A 17,648-nucleotide genomic window follows, 5' to 3' on the forward strand; every position below is an offset into this window, starting at 1 on the left:
GGAAGACTTGTTTTCTATTAACAGTCCTGTATAAATGTTGGGTACCATGAACGGGGTTCATTTCTTCTTATCCTTAAAAATAGTCCTGCTCAGCTTCTCTTGTATTTGATTTTAAGTGAAACTTGAGAATATGCCTCAAAGGACAACTGTGTGCTGGGTACTCTTCAACCTAAAGAAATAGGCCAGTGCCAATACAAATCAGTCAATTGAGAATAAATTTGCTAAGATCAAAAATAAAACAAAGAGAAAAGAGATAAAATTGGGGGCGTGGGTACTATACAATATGCCGGAGAGAGAGTTAACATACTTATGTAAGAGAAGTGTACATCTAAGTAACGCTAACTTAGCATAGAAAAATGGGCAAAGGACACCAAAGCACATCACAGGGATTCAGATGGCCAGTAAACATGTGGGAACAAGACAACTTATAACTCGTTAACATACAAAGATTTTTTAGAGAGAGAGAGAATGCTTAATGTTGCTGTGGTGGTGTGGGGTGGGGGCCTGGGGGTGGATGCAAATTGTGATCTTTCTGGAAGGGAGCTTAGTAGAGCCTTTGAAAATTTCGTTTAATAATTCTGCTTAAGAATCTATCCCAAGGAAATAATCAGATGTAGACTTATATATAGGGATAGACATCACCATATTTTTTGTGATGATAAAAATAAAAACCTGGAAACTGTCTAAATGCCCATCATTAGGGAAGTGACTATGTTGTAGTATACCCATATGATAGAGAGTTAAGTCACTAAAAGTGGGATTTTTGTACAACCTTAAAGACATGAAAAAACTGCTCAGATGGCAAAGGGGGCAAAAACAGAATACAAAGTTTTGTGTACATAGATTAATTTTATAAAAGAACTACTGAGGAAAAATTAGAATAGTAAATACAATAATCAGTCTAACTATGTTCAGCTTTCCTAGAACTCAGCCTTTAGTGGTTTTTGGAATGGAGTCCCAGAGTATATTTGAGGAGCAGTTTTCTATTCTCAAAGGTAGTTGTTACCTAGCTTACTATGAGTGCACAAGCTTTTGTTTTCATCACAGTTCTAGTCAAGCAAAGTATGGTTTGGGCTTGAAGAGGATCTGGTAGAGGAAGAATGACAAGTAGTTGTGCTCTAGTTGTCACCACAGTATCCCATCCATCTGGATCTGTCTTTTCTGATTAGTATAGGGAAAGACAGACTGCTATTCTTTTGTTTTTTTGATTGAAGTATAGTTGATTTACAATGTTGTGTTCGTTTCTGGTGTATAGCAACTTGATTCAGTTATACGTGTGTGTGTGTGTGTGTTTGGTTATATATGTGTATATATTCTTTTTCATGTTCTTTTCCATTATGGTTTATGACAAGATATTGAATATAGTTCCCTGTGCTATATAGTAGGACCTTGTTGCTTATCTATTTTATATATAGTAGTTTTTATCTGCTAATCCCAAACTCCTAATTTATCCCTTCCCCATCCCCTTTCCCCTTTGGTAACCTTAAGTTTGTTTTCTATGTCTGTGAATCTGTTTCTGCTTTGTAAATAAGTTCATTTGTATCATATTTTAGATTCCACGTGTAAGTGATATCATATTTGTCTTTTTCTGTCTAACTTCACTTAGTATGATAATCTCTAGGTCCATGCAATATGGCTGAGTAGTATTCATTGTATATACATACCGCATCTGCTTTATCCATTCATCTATCAGTGGACATTTAGGTTGCTTCCATGTCTTGGCTATTGTAAATAGTGCTGCTGTGAACATTGGGGTGTGTGTATCTTTTCGAATTAGAGTTTTCTCTGGGTATATGCCCAGGAGTGGGATTGCTGGATCATATGGCAACTCTACTTTCAGTTTTTTAATGAACCTCTATACTGTTTTCCATAGTGGCTGCACCAATTTACATTCCCACCAACAGTGTAAGAGAGTTCCCTTTTCTCCACACCCTCTACAGCATTTGTTATTTGTAGACTTTTTAATTGACGGCCCTTCTGACCCGTGTGAGGCAATACCTCATTGTAGTTTTGACTTGCATTTTTCTAATAATTAGCGATGTTGAGCATCTTTTCATGTGTCTGTTGGTCATCTGTATGTCTTCTTTGGAGAAATGTTTTTTTAGGTCTTCTGCCCACTCTTTGATTGGGTTGTTTGGTTTTTTGTTATTGAGTTTATGAGCTATTTGTATATTTTGGAAATAAAGCCCTTGTCGGTCTCATCGTTTGCAAATATTTTCTCCCAGACAGACTGCTATTCTAGCATTGCTCCAGAAAATTTTCTTAATCTTTAAACTTCCAAGTTTAGACGATAAAACAGAAATAGAAAGGTGCCTTTATTCATCTTCGTATCACAAGAATGGGTTCTTCTCGGTGTTGTTAAAAATGGGTAAATTCTAACCTGTTCTTTTCCTGTTTCTTTAGTCTCTCTGGTGAGCTACTAGTAAATTACATTTATATATGTATATTCTTAATGTATCTGAGTTTTAATCTCTCTTAGATCTCCATCTAGAGGCAACTGGTATTAGTGGGAACTGAATTAAAAGACATCAGATGGCTTTTTATGAGATTCCCTATACTGTACAAGAGCACAAGAGCATGTATAGGATGGACGTGTGTATGTAAGAAAGTAGTTGGCAATTTAAGAGGCAAAAGGGAAGTGTAGGGTTTGGTTTTGCCCTATTATTTGTTGTCTGTGTCTCGGCAGTGATTTTTTTTTTTTGGTTGTTTTTTAAGATTGTGGAAGCAGCTAGAAGACAGGATCACTGTCTCTAACAGAATTGGTAACATTTAAGCACATACAACTAAAAGCTCATTAAATTTTATTAGCATAGAAAATTTCGTTGTTAGCTAGTATAAATCTACATATTGGTAACAGTTTCTTTCCCTGAGGGTGGCCCCAGTACTGGGATGGAGCTATTTGCATGACAGATTCAAAGTACCCAATAAATCTGTCATTTCACTTTGTTCTGTTGGGTCAGAAAGGGCCTGTTTCCAAGGAACAAACACTCTCAGATTTGTTAAGGAAATGTTTCATAAAAGATTCCTTAAGTCAGGTCTTTTAACTGATTTGGCCTTGGGGTCTGACTTCAAAACCCTCTAATATGACACCATGGCTTTTGAAGTCAGATTCTCAGCTTTCTGTTAGTTTTCTACACAATCCAGCTTTGTTCACTCTGGTACCGGTCTGGGGCCTCACCCCACACTTGCTTGCGGCAGATCACTGAGCTTTTGATAAAGGCCATGGACTGACTGTATTTTCACCATGTGCCTGTAGGCTAAGCATGGCTGGTTTTTCTTTTGCTAGCCTGACACGAGTCTGGTTGAAAATTGTGTCTCTATAAGTTAAGGATGAAAAGATAAGTTATAGTTACAAACAACATTAAAGTGTCATACCTTCCTTTGCTTGTCGGGAGGGTCGGTAATATCCACATACCTGGGCTTCAGTGAATGGTTCAGCCAAGGCCACAAAATAAGTCAGGATCAGAGCTTGATTTATGGTCTCTAGTGTGGTGTCCTGGACACTAGAATGTGCCCTGTCAGCATTTGAAAGAATAAAGGTCATCAACTGAGGAGAAATGCATTTGGACAGGTTCTTTTGAAAATTATCTTTGTATACACATATCCATGTTGGCATCATGTGCTTTGGGGTAGGGCATTTCAGCAGGGTTATAGTGTTAGAAGTTAACCCTAAAATGTGTGAGTTTATTTTAGCTCTGTGATCACTCAGGCCACACTTACATAACTAATAATGATTTGCTGCTTATTAAACTGGCTGACTAGTGATCCTGTCTTCCCCTAAACACCTGGGGGAGCAACTGAGGGGTGCATCAGAAGTCACTTTCTAGGTTGGTTTGTTTTTTGGTGGTTTTTTTGGCCGTGTGAAGCAGCATGGGGGATCTTAGTTCCCTAACCAGGGATTGAACCCGTGTCCCCTGCAGTGGAAGCACAGGGTCTTAACCACTGGACCGCCAGGGAAGTCCTCTAGGTTTGTTTTTAATGGTACAATTTTATTCATAGTATTCAGAGTATTTCTTTGTTTTCAGAGTAAGCCCCAGTCTCCAAAGAGAATTGCTTCCCTTCTTCCCATCAACAGTGGCTCCAAAGAAAATGGGATCCGTGAGGAACAAGACCAAGAGCCACAGGATCTCTTTGCAGGCAAGTATGGACTCAAAACTTAAGCTAGGAATCTTCTAAGTTGCTGAGTTAAAGTAAAAAGCTATACATATATATATGAGAAACACAACTCTATGTTAAGATACTATTGTGGAGGATTCCAAAACATAATAAAAGGCAGTACCTGCCATCACGATTCTTACAGGTTTAGGGAGTAAGACATAAATATACAGTTATTTAAGAATGTGATTTAGACAAATTGTTAAACAATAATATAAATGTGGCCAGAGGACTGATAGAAATATTAGGTCACAGGAGCTCAGAGGGGTCTGAGGTGAGACTAAAGCAGTGGTTTTAGACTTTTATGACCAAGACTCATAGTAAGAAATACATTTTGTGTCATAATCCAAAATATTTATGCACTTGTATAAAACTAAAAGTTTTATTAAATGACTTTCCTTTACTACCCTCCATACAATCTGAAATTTTCTGTTGTTTCTCTTTTTTTAAAATGCTGTTTGTAACCCACTGAATCACTGTCACAATTCCCCAGTGAACAACAGACTGCAGTTTGCAAAATACTAGTATAGAACAGAGTTTCTCAATCTTGGCACTATTAACATTTTGGGCCCAATAATTTTTTGTTGAGAGGGACTGCCCTGTTCTCAACAAAAGGTGGTCCTTCCCCTGTACCACCCCCAAAGACATTCAAAGACATTTGGCAATGGTTGGAGACATTTTTGTTTGTCACACCTGGCAGTGCTGCCGGTATCTGCTGAGGAGAGGCCATGGATGCTGCTAAACACCCCACAGTACACAGACAGCCCCTCACCAAAAAGAATTATCCAGCCCAAAATATCAGTAGTGCCCTCATTGATAATCTCTGCTCTAGAGTGATCTTGTTAGACTTCTTGGAAGAAGCAGGATTTATGTAGCAAAAAGAGAAAGGGTGCAAATGGTTAGGCAGGAAGTATATGGTGTGTTTGAGGGACAGTCAGTAAACCCAGTGGGCCAAAACAGGGGCTTCTTAGAGATGCCATGGAAGGTAAGTCTGGAAATGTTGTTTAGGAGGATTTTAGATAACAGTAATAATTAGAATTTGAATTTTCATCCTAGTGCCAATTAAAAGCCATTGGTAGTTTTGAGTAAGGAAAGTGCTATGGGCAAAGTGAGGAAAGACTGACCTGGTAGAATTATTATATAAAACGGATTGCAATGGACAAAGACTGGAGATGTCAGAAGGCAATCACAAATTAGTTCAAGAATAAAATGGTAAAGACCAAAAATAAGGTAATGGAAATAGGAAAAGAAAGGTGAAAACTTTTCAAAAACTGAAATCAACAGAATCTGGTGTTGGTGATTGGGTATAACGGGTGTCCAAAAATAAGGATTGAAGACAGTCAAAAGTTTCAAGCCCAAGGATTAGGAAGAAAATGGTACCATTTTGAGAACTACATTCTACAGAAGAAACTAGCTTTGAGTTGGAAGGTGGGGAGAGTGAGTTTGGGTTTTAGATATTTTAAATTTTAAATGTGGGGATCAACTTCCTAGAGGTGGTAATTGAAACTGCCATGTGAATGAGACCCTCAAAGGAGAGAATGATAAGGAAGGGAAGGGATGAGAGGGTGGACTTGGGAAGGGAAGATCTTGGGAGGACTCTCACATTTGAACTCGGTGCGAAATTAAGACATGACGAGGGAAGAAGAGGTTAGAAGAAGGAATATAAAGATTTCAAATATTTTCCAATTCCTTTCCTCTATGAAACTTAAGTGCCCACTGTTCATTCTGCTAATGTTTACATTTGGGATAAAATTTCTGGAGGAGAAATGCAAATAATGAATCATCTAGTTATATGGCAGACTGCAAAGAAAGTTTTTCTATCTTTGGGAACTTAACATTTATATGATTTGCCCTTTAAGAAGACCTGAAATCTTGGTGTGACTGAGTTACCCCATGGTTGGGTTTTATATATGAACATGTAGAAGATCTTTATTAGGGACATATTTATTGCTGATGAAGGTTCTGATTTACTTCATTCCCCAACTGTTTTCATAAGCAGCCAATGACTGCCTCATTACTAAGAAAGGAACATAAGATATCTGTAGAAAGGAATGCCTACAGTGATACATTTAGTTTAGGACTTGAGTAGTTTCTCGGATATTTCAGTTATTGACTGTGGAAATTTAAATGTTCTAATACTTTCTACATGATTAGTTTAGTGATCGTCAGAATCTCTGTGATGGAGTCCAGTGGCTCTTCCATTACTCTTATCAAGAGTACAAAGAAAAAAGCATTTTTGATGTAAGTTTTGTCACATTTGTCACAGGACTCTCAATAAAAAATGCACAGCTCTTCAAAAGGCTTTTAGTAGCACTCTAATAAGCCAAAGGTTTTAAATGTTTAAATTCCTGTTTTGTTTTCAGTCACATTTATTGGATTGGATAACTTAATTATTTATGTGGTGCCTGCATGATATGAATTTCTTAAACATACTTTAGCTGGTTGCTTGCTTCAAAGAATCCTATCACCCTAGCATGTTCATTATGCATATTTTTGTGTGGTTTGTACTCCTACAGTAGGGCCAGATTATATTACCACCTCTCTCTTTCTGATGAGGAAAAGAATCCTGATAGGATTCCGACAGTCTGGCAAACTTGTTTATAGACATGATTAACTTTTTTTTTTTTTTGCGGTATGCGGGCCTCTCACTGTTGTGGCCTCTCCCGTTGCGGAGCACAGGCTGTGGACGCGCAGGCTCAGCGGCCATGGCTCACGGGCCCAGCTGCCCCGCGGCATGTGGGATCTTCCCAGACCGGGGCACGAACCCGTATCCCCTGCATCGGCAGGCGGACTTTCAACCACTGCGCCACCAGGGAAGCCCTTTTAATGATAATAACATTGATCTAGGACCTGGTTATGCCTTATAGACCCCTCTGTCTGGTTTCATTTTAGCTCTAAATGAAAGTCTAGAAAAGAAAAAGAAACAGTTCTCTTTGAATTCCCTAAGGCTAGAATTGAATACTTACTGATCAGGCCAAACCCTAATGGATATTTATATTTTTCTTTATTAAAAAGAAAAAAAAAATCTCAGTTATCTAGGCTTTGAACTTCTAGCTCCATTGCTCCTAGTTGAGAGTGCGTTCTTATTATTTGCCTAAGAAATTGTAATGCCTAAAAATGGTACATAATGCTCTTTTAAAAGTCCCCTCCCTAGAACACTTAGGGAATGAGTTGTTCTGTTCAGCTGAGATTTTCCTAGACAAAGACAGCTCTTTAGCACTTTTTTTTAAACTATTTTGATTAGAAAGATTTTCAGATATTGCAATATATTTTTATCCCCCTTGGACAGCATATATTAAACATAACTTAATCTTTGCAAGATGATCTAAAACTGTAATTGTGAACATTCTTAAACTGTGGTAAAACAACAGTGTCATCTTCAGATGTGGCAAACAGTACTTTTCCCCCAGTGTTACTGCATTTGTATCTTAGGTCCATTTTTTCTAGCTTACAGTTTTTCTGACTCTTCTTTCATTATAAAATATCAACTATTTTTAGATGCCACAGTGGAGCTATCCCTGGACAGCACACAAAATAATCAGAAGAAGGTGCCAGCCAAAACACTCATTTCTCTCCCTCCACAGGAGGCCACAAATTCTTCTAAGCCCCAGCCAAGCTATGAGGAGGTGAGAATTTGTGCTGTTGGTCTTCTTTTGGATGTTTAGGACTGTGCTGCCAGTCTGAAGTTCAGTTGAGTTTGAACCTTGATATAACATGTATGACTCTTGAAGAAGACTCTTATGGTTAATGGACAGCCAAAATCCAATAAAGGACTCTTTCCTGGGCAGAGTATCTGTTACCCAGAAGATGGCACAGAGGCTTTCAATGGTCATTAATGATATTTAGTGTCCGAAGCTCCCATATTCAAGAGTATAGCGTCTCCTCATTCCCTCCTTAGCCTAACAGCGTCAAGTCTTCCAAAACCTAGTAATTATTCGTTATGATCAAAATAATGTTTTAAGAGAATAGATGTAACAAAGATATTCGTGCAAGCTCCAACTTAAAGTAGTGGAAGTTGCTTCATCAAGATTGTTGGGAATGGACAGAGCTGAACACTGATGTGTAGAAGGATATATCTATATCTAATATATGTTATTATATTGATGTAATGTTAATGCAGAGTAAAATTAATATAGCCTTTTTTGGGGTATCTCATGATTTGTCTTCTCTTTAAAAGCTAGAGGAAGAAGAACAGGAAGACCAATTTGACTTGACAGTTGGTATAACTGATCCTGAGAAGATAGGTAAGTGTACTTGGGACTCCCTGTGATGTTAGGATATGGCTGTGGAAAGCACAGTTAGCTAATTTCTTAATGGTTACCTCCAGAGCTGAACTAGCTAGTGTGAAATACTTCATCATTATCTTTCCTATGAAACTATGCCCCTTGCTATGCTTCCAAGGCCAGAAACAGCAGTTACCAGTACTTATTTAGGCCTTTTCTGGCTTAAGAAAGAAAAATCAGAAAATCAAATATTATTCAAATCCCTTTTTAAAAACCCAGAATTGGCTTCTCCCACAGAGTTGTTGACACCATTTTATTTCCTCTTGAGATCATAAATTCCATTTAAGCACCCTAAAAACACGTTTTAAAATCTTGGGATGCTGGATTTATTTTTCCCTCAAGAAATTTGGATTTCTTGTTACATGTCTTTTTACTATGTACTCTTGATATTCTAATAAAGTGGGGAAATCTGCATCTCTCTTTCATAGGTAAAGATTAAAGAACCCAGGTTGAATTTTGATCAAATTTAAATTAGATTTTCAAAAAGCACAATACTTAACTTTGACCAGAATGTGGATTTTTAGGATAGCCTTCCTGTGTCTCAAGCTTGTGAGACCTTTTAGTGAGCGGCGGGCAAACAGGCCTTGACTTTCCTTGTTCCAGATATAGTCTCTAAGAGAAGAGGCTGCACAGAGCTTTTTCCTCCTATTAAGTAGGGGTGATATTTGTATGGTTAAGAGGAAAAATGTGATTTCCAACCCTTTGTCTATTCTGAACTAGGAACAAGAATTTTTAAAATCTAATTAGACTTTATGCCAAAATGGTTTGTTGTTAAACTGTAGAGTTTTACTTTTCCTAGACTGGTGCACTGGTAGGATGTTTATGAGCATCTTATACAATTCCCTCATCCACCAGTAGAGGAAATTGAGAACCAATAAATGAAATGTAGCCTTCCTGTCAGGTCACAATATATGGCCCGTGGTAGAACCTGGACCAGAATTTTGGATTACATGTTTAGGATTCTCTCCTGCCTCTCTAATATTTATGAATATTCTATATGCACATTGATTTTAGGCTAGTTATTAGCTGCTTTAAATCCTTGGTAGAGAGCTTCCCTGGTGGCGCAGTGGTTGAGAGTCCGCCTGCCGATGCAGGGGACGCGGGTTCGTGCCCCGGTCCGGGAAGATCCCACATGCCGCGGAGCGGCTGGGCCTGTGAGCCATGGCCACTGGGCCTGCGCGTCCGGAGCCTGTGCTCTGCAACGGGAGAGGCCACAACAGTGAGAGACCCACGTACCACAAAAAAAGGAAAAAAAAAAAAAACCAGAAATTTATTCTCTCAGAGTTCGGAAGGCCAGAAGTCTTGTCATGGTATTGGTGAGGCCATGCTTCCTCTGAAGGCACTAGAGAAGGACTGTTCCATGCCTCTCCTCTAGCTTTTGGAGCCTCAGGCATTCCTTGACTTACAGATGAATCACTCCAGTCTCTGCCTTCATTGTCACATGGCATTCTCCCTGGTGCCTTCACATCATCTTCCCTTTATGTGTGTGTGTCTCTGTCCAAAGGTCCCTTTTTTATATAGACACCAGTCATATTGAATTAAGGCCCACCCTACTGACCCCATTTTCACTTGATTTCTTCTATAAAGACCCTGTTTTCAAATCAGGTCACATTCTGAGGTACCACGGGTTAGGATTTTCAACATATCTTTTTTAGGGGGACACAGTTCAATGTGTAACAGTAATTTAAACATCCCGTGGATCAGATTTATTTAAACACAAATCACTTTTGGTGATAAACCTTCATCCCCTTGCACCATAGTGGATTCTTAGTTATGTCGATGCCAAGAAACCAGCTACTTCAAGATTCATATTGATCTTTATAACAGCACCTTCTGTTTGCGTGGGCTGTTTACTCAACATGAGCCTCTCATTCCCACACGGATCTAAATAAGAGTCTCACTACCAGGATATTGCTTTTTAGAGCCTTGGTAATTTGCATATGTCATTTTCAACTTCCTGAAATTATTTAGGAAATTAACAAATTTAAAACTGCTGCATTTCTAGGACATTTCCATATCTTGTAAGCTCTGGACATGAAAGTATGTCTCTTTTTTTACACATTGCCTCAATAAAAACAGCTGATAAGCAGGCAAAGTGTCTGAAGATCCTACTTCACTACTGTGTTTTTATGTATGTTTGCACTTAGTCATTCCTTAATTGCAGGCACTAAATCATGGAATTGACCTTTTGGACATTTGACCATGACTATGCAACTGTGAATGAAAATTTGAAAGTTTATAAAGTAAATTTAGATTTTTTTCCTTTTATCAGTGGTAAGCATCCTTAGTAGTATTAGGCGATATAGTTTAAGTGGTTTAGAAGAGAACTAACAGTGGTAATAAATACAAAGTAATTTCTAAAGCTTTACTTAAGTAGTTTCTGGTTTTTGTTTGTTTGTTTTTTAACATCTTTATTGGAGTATAATTGCTTTACAATGGTGTGTTAGTTTCTGCTTTATAACAAAGTGAATCAGTTATATATATACATATGTTCCCATATCTCTTCCCTCTTGCGTCTCCCTCCCACCCACCCTCCCTATCCCACCCCTCCAGGCGGTCACAAAGCACTGAGCTGATCTCCCTGTGCTATGCGGCTGCTTCCCACTAGCTAGCTATTTTACGTTTGGTAATGTATATATGTCCATGCCACTCTCTCACTTTGTCACAGCTTACCCTTCCCCCTTCCCGTGTCCTCAAGTCTATTCTCTAGTAGGTGTGTGTCACATTGCTCTTTTGGTAGGGCTTGGCGAGATGAAGAAAGCAAGCCCTCTCTTCCTGTACAGTCTCCAACTTCTCTGTGTAATTTATAAAAGCAGTTATTCCCAGCCATCTCGGTGAACCCAAGTTGTAATACGTGACCCTGCAGGTCTAGAACTGCACGTTCCTCCCCTGGGCCCTTACCCCAGGACCAGTTCAGAGGCTTTGGCAGCTAGTAATTGTTGACCTACGTTTTCCTGGTTGGTGTGGGGAAGAATCGGGGTGGGGAGGAAGGGAATGAAACCAGCCTAATGTGCCAGAGCCCAGCACTGGAGTTATGTCTGTCTCGAGTCCAATGTGTGTCTTTTCACTGCTCAGGGAGTCAATGGTGCCTTTATGTCCCTAAGTGGTTGAGGTCAGGACACTACCACAGAGAAAAACAATTGCTTGAATCCCAAATTATTGAACAGTCAAAGCCTTTTTCAGAAGAATAATTCCTCCAGGAAAGAGAGATTTGTGTGACATCAGGCAGCCGAAGTGTCTTCCTGCCAGGCCCTTTGCTCTGGGTGAACATGCTAGATGAGAGGGGTCAGTGTCCCCCAGCACCAGTGGAGGGACCGGCGCAGTACTTCTGAAAGAGCAAATGGAGCCCAGAGCTAGCTTAGGGTAGAACTTCTTGTTTCCTTTTACATCATTTTCTTCCTTCTCCTCCTCCTGCTTTATACAGCAAGAGAATTGTTTGGATTTAGACAGATGTGTGTAACTAGCCCAAATACTGGCATGGTAACAAGCGATGGATTGTCAGTATCCAGTGCTGCTTTGTGGAGGGTATAAATAGAGCCTGGCTTTGGAACAGAAGGCTGACTCTCTTGTCTGACTTAAACTGGGGCCCAGCCAGCATCCATGGGGCCATGATATGCGCCACAGAGGTCCTGAGACAAAGTAGGAACTGGATTATAGGATAGTATATAAAGCTTAGAGATGAAACAGATATCCCTTCTTGTACACAGCTCCTGTGGCTGGCTTATGATTCCTGGTTAAATGTTAGCAAGATTAGTTCTGCTTTGGTTTACAGAATAATCCTCTCCTGCTTTCTTGTTCTCCCCACAGGGGATGGTATGAATGCCTATGTGGCCTACAAAGTTACAACACAGGTGAGTCCAAGTGACCCTGCTGATGACCACCTTAATAGACTTGGGTGCTCGTACCAAGAAGGTCATCATTCAGATTATTTCTGGGTATTTCTTTAGTTTCTTTGTCAACATCTTCCTTCAAGTTTACTCAAGATGGAGCAAGTCTGCATCCCCTTGGTAATCTCATCTGAGCCTTTCCACTTTTCTTCCAGAGAGCTAACACTTCAGTGTGAAACTTTGTAAGTTTTATTAAGACATGTGGTGTATCTGATATAGTACCATCCCTCTTAAGAACTATGTGGCTTAGAGCTAGTTTGGCGGATCACCCCAAACTATATCACCTGTTTAAAAATCATCAGTTCTTCTGAGGTTTCCTATGTGGAACTTCTTTTAATGCTCTCCCTAACCTTTTGCCCCTCGGGTCTGGTCTTCCTTTTTTATATAATATTAATGCATACAAAACTTACACGTTGTTGTATGCAGGTTATGAAGCATAAAAAATGAAGCCCCGAACCTACCACCAGTCTTAAGATGAGTACCATTGAATCTACCTGCGTGTTTCTCCCTCTCCTATCCCCTGCCTCACACCTTAGAGGTGACCACTCTCCTGAGTTGTCTCTCATTTCCTTTATTAAAAAGTCTTCCCATATGTATCTCTAAACAATGTACTGTTTTGCTTTTTTTTTTTGAGTTTCATTAAAATGGTATCATGCTGAATATAGTGCTTTCTTTACTACCATTGTTCCTCAGACCCATCCATGTTGTGTGTAGCTGTAGTTAATTAGTCCATTTTGTGATTATAGCATAATACATTCATGTTCCTGTTGTGAATATTTGGCATGTTTCCAGTTTTTGTAATTATGCGCTGTGAACATACTTGCACATGTCTTCTGGTGTACACATAAGAAGAGTTTCTTTTGGGTATATACTCAGGAATAGTTTCCCTGGGTCATAGGTAGTGCAAATGTTGAAGAAAAGGAATACAAACTGCTTTTTAAAGTCCTTGTACCAGTTTATACTTCCATCAGCAGTATGTAAAAGTTCCCATTGACACACTTCTCTGCCAGCAGTTGGCAAGGCCCCACCTCCTTAAATTTTGCCTGTCTGGTGAGTATTAAATGATCTCTCAATATGACATAGGCCTAGTCTTTTTTACTAGAAGTTTTCTTTATATTATCTCTCTACTACTTGTTGACCTGCCCCTGTGTTCTAGATCCTGTGACACTTTAAAGGTTAAAGTGTCTACAGTGTAGACATTTCGTCTGATCCTCCCCCTTAGGGGCATCGTTTACTCTGTCTTTTCTTCCGTTTGGCTGCTTTAATTCCAGCAGCTAATACCCTTAATAAGTCAGTGCAGGATGAATGGGTTAATAGATGACCATAGAATTCTAGCTTTAAACTAGATTGCAACATCTCTTTCCTTAGAGCAAGAGCTCTTAACCTGCAAATAAAACCACATTTGAATTTAATTAGTTGCCTTTGTAATCTAATGTATATTTTATGCACTTAAAATCATTATTCTGAGAAGGGCTCTATAGATTCCTAGACAGCCAGAGGGGATTATAGCTCAGAAAACAAACAAACAAACAAACAAGAGTAAGAATCTCAGAGAAAGTTATTTACCAAGTGGCTAAATGACAGGGATCTGGGAAAAAGATTCCCTTGATGTCAGCTGGATGACTTTTAAGATACTCATTCATCCCCTATTTAAAATGAGATCGCCTTGTATTTTTTCTTTCCCCAAGACGAGCTTACCAATGTTCAGAAGTAAACAGTTTGCAGTGAAAAGAAGATTTAGTGACTTTCTGGGTCTTTATGAGAAGCTTTCAGAGAAACACTCCCAGAATGGCTTTATCGTCCCTCCTCCCCCGGAGAAGAGCCTAATAGGTAAGCCTGTGGTCTTTAATTCTGCTTAGATTCTTTCCTTTGCATTCTTTCTGCCATATACTTTCTACTTAGTATATGAGACTACTTTTAATAGCAGTGTAGACTCTTGCAGTTAGAAAAGAAGTATTTCCGGGACGTCCCTGGTGGCACAGTGGTTAAAAATCCGCCTGCTAATGCAGGGGACGCTGGTTCGATCCCTGGTCTGGGAAGATCCCACATGCCGCAGAGCAGCTAAGCCTGTGTGCCACAACTACTGAGCCTGTGCTCTAGAGCCCGCGAGCCACAATACTAAAGCCCTAGAGCCCGTGCTTGGCAACAAGAGAAACCACCGCAATGAGAAGCCCATGCACTGCAACGAAGGGTAGCCCCCGCTCGCCACAACTAGAGAAAGCCTGCGCGCAGCAACAAAGACCCAACGCAGCCAAAAATTAATTAATTAATTAATTAAAAAAATTATTTCCAGCATTTTCCTATAAATTACACGTGGTCTAGAGAAATAGTATGTTTTGACATGGTCTCTTTCTTTGAGTGCAATAGGAGGCTCTGGTTTTAGCTTCTACAGTTGTGTGTGTGTGTGTGTGTGTGTTTGTATTGGTATGCTGGAGTCTTCAATGATTGCTGTTCCTTCCAGATTGTAATGTACTAACTGAATGAGGGGAAGGAGATGGGGCAAGGAATCTTCCCATTACAATCAACTGATGTCTGTTAATCTTTATTCAGAGCCCCATGGCCCCCTTTTAGAAAACATATGCTCTGGAAATCCCAGAACGTAGAACCTTCAACACTTTAAGACTAGTTTAAAAATTGACTGTCATGAAAAGAACCTTTTGTTCATGCCTGCTCGTGACATAGATGTGGACTTTGGTTGTATTTTGTAGAGCTGTCCTCATTGCCTTCCTCCTGTGGGCTTTTTTTTTATAGCCTTATGCTTTTCATGATGATATATGGGTTTTTTGTTTTTTGTTTTTTTTTTGCTTTTTAAATTCTTTTCCAGGAATGACAAAAGTAAAAGTTGGGAAGGAAGACTCTTCTTCTGCAGAATTTCTTGAAAAACGGAGGGCTGCTCTAGAAAGGTAAGTACCCTAAAACTATTTTCTTGAATACCATGAGAACAAATGAGAAGCAGAAACTGAGACTTAATTACGATGAGATATTTGCTGGAGTTAGTAGTGGTGAAACTTGAGTGAATTAAAGATTCCCACCTCCATATTATCTCTAACCTTTCCTAAGTCTCTTTCCTTCCCACCTCAGGAACAGAACATCTTCTTTCCCCACCTTGAGTGAGCAATCAAATTCTCCTTCTTCAACAGTCAAACATGAATGGCTCTGAGGTCACTTTCTGAGCAGTTATTTTTCTTCCCTTTTTGGAAATGTGAAGAATATGAACTTGAATGTGCTTGTACTTAAGTGCCTTATCTGAGGACATTTTAAAGTAATGAGAGACATTGTACCCCTGCCAGCACTGTATGATACTCCAAACCTTGTGAGGCCAGGTCAGCTAACCAGATAACTCCTTACCCTGTAGGTACCTTCAGAGGATTGTGAATCATCCTACCATGTTACAGGACCCTGATGTCAGGGAGTTCTTGGAAAAAGAAGAGGTTAGTATTGTACAAACTGAATTTAACAATTCATATCTGCCCCTGTGAAATGAAACTAGTTCATTCAACAAATATTTGAGCACCCGTGTATAGCCTAGTCTCAGACTACATCCTAGTTCGTAAGCACCCAAAAGTGACAAGTATTCTTCAGCCTCTGAAATAAAAGAAGCTCTGCCTGCAGTCAAAAGTAACTGGTTGTAGGGCTTCCCTGGTGGCACAGTGGTTGAGAGTCCGCCTGCAGATGCAGGGGACACGGGTTCGTGCCCCGGTCCGGGAAGATCTCACGTGCCGCGGAGCGGCTGGGCCCGTGAGCCATGGCCGCTGAGCCTGCGCGTCCGGAGCCTGTGCTCCGCAACGGGAAAGGCCACAACAGTGAGAGGCCTGCGTACCGCAAATAAATAAATAAATAAATAAATAAAAGTAACTGGTTGTAGAGGTCAGACTGCAACCTAGTTTTGTCTTTGTCTTATTAGATCAACACAGTGATCTGTTGGGCAAGTCCTTGGAATGTCTTTCATAGGTTACTACTTGGCTCAAATTGAATGCTTATTTTGTGCCAGGAGCTGAGGGGTTTTTAGTTCAAAACCAGTTACCACAGAGCACAGAACTGCCAGCATATAGCAAAAGTGTTGATTCAAGTGGACAGTCTTTTTTAACAGGCTATGCTCAGGCTATTCATGATTGTGAAAAGCTAGAGACAGCTCAGTTGCTAATAATTGGAGAATTAGGTGAAATATATCAATACAACAAATACTTAATTCTCATCATAAACAGAGAATATACAGAAATTCATTGGAAGCATACATTTAAAGAATTATGAGGGAGAGGGATAAATTACGTGTATGAGATTAACAGATATGCACTACTATATATAAAATATATAAACAACAAGGATTTACTGTATAACACAGGGAACTATATTCAGTATCTTGTAATAACCTATCATGGAAAAGAATCTGAAAAAAAATTACAACTGAATCACTTTGCTGTACACCTGAAACTAACACAATACTGTAAATCAACTATACTTCAGTTTAAAAAAAGAATTATAAAAAGTGAAACATGAAACAATATATAAATACAGCTGAAGAAATATGTTATGTTAGTCATTAAGGATCAAAAGAAACACTGGAATAAAACAATGTTATATCTCATAGGAAAGAAAAGTAGAAGAAAATAAGTGACAGGGTAGGATTATTGTATTTTATTTTTTTCATTTTGTTTTTATTTTTACATTTTTCTTTAATTTGCATATCCTATGTATTACTCTGATTAAGAAAATGGTACTAAGTATATGGGTTATTTTCCCCCCCAAAATGAACTCTTTTTTTTTTTTTGCGGTACGCGGGCCTCTCGCCGCTGTGGTCTCTCCCCCTGCGGAGCACAGGCTCCAGATGCGCAGGCTCAGCGGCCACGGCTCATGGGCCCAGCCGGTCCGTGGCACGTGGGACCCTCCCGGACCGGGGCATGAACCCACGCCCCCTGCATCGGCAGGCGGACTCTCAACCACTGCACCAGCGGGGAAGCCCCCAAAATGAACTTTTTAAATTAAAAATTCTCTGTCTAATGCTCTAAATCTTTTTTCTCCTCTGGGATCCCTAAATCCACTTTTCATTTTCACGCCCTGCTTGGTACCCCTAGAGCAGGGTTTCTCTCCAATGGCACTGCTGACATTTGGGCTGGATCATCCTTTGTTGTGGAGGCTGTCCTGTGCTTTGTAGGGTTAGCATCATCCCTGGCCTCATCCACTAGATGCCAGTACCCTCCCCCACCTCCCTGTCCCCAGTTTTATTATTATTTTTTTATAAATTTATTTATTTATTTATTTTTGGCTGCGTTGGGTCTTCATTGTTGCATGCTGGCTTTTTCCAGTTGCAGCGAGTGGGGACTAC

General features: G+C 39.6%; 1 protein-coding gene across 9 annotated transcripts in view; it reads left to right on the plus strand.

Moving 5' to 3' along the window:
- Positions 1-17,648, plus strand: part of SNX1 (sorting nexin 1) — a 45,780-nt gene that overhangs the window by 10,818 nt on the left and 17,314 nt on the right. For 5 of the 9 annotated variants that reach the window (XR_003436393.1, XR_003436394.1, XM_027123265.1 and 2 more), the window contains exons 2-8: positions 4,026-4,137; positions 7,654-7,781; positions 8,333-8,399; positions 12,246-12,289; positions 14,014-14,155; positions 15,150-15,228; positions 15,681-15,756. Coding sequence is in view for 7 of the 9 variants with exons in the window: in XM_027123265.1 (XP_026979066.1) it covers positions 4,026-4,137; positions 7,654-7,781; positions 8,333-8,399; positions 12,246-12,289; positions 14,014-14,155; positions 15,150-15,228; positions 15,681-15,756 (648 nt within the window). In the remaining 2 variants the exon portion in view is untranslated. The remainder of the gene's footprint in view (positions 1-4,025; positions 4,138-7,653; positions 7,782-8,332; positions 8,400-12,245; positions 12,290-14,013; positions 14,156-15,149; positions 15,229-15,680; positions 15,757-17,648) is intronic. The other 4 variants (XM_027123267.1, XM_027123270.1, XM_027123271.1 and 1 more) reach the window with 3 other exon arrangements.

The sequence above is a fragment of the Aethalodelphis obliquidens genome, unplaced genomic scaffold (genome assembly GCF_003676395.1).
Source record: "Aethalodelphis obliquidens isolate GAN/ISIS:26980383/991018 unplaced genomic scaffold, ASM367639v1 scaffold26, whole genome shotgun sequence".
NCBI classification, from domain to species: domain Eukaryota; kingdom Metazoa; phylum Chordata; class Mammalia; order Artiodactyla; family Delphinidae; genus Aethalodelphis; species Aethalodelphis obliquidens.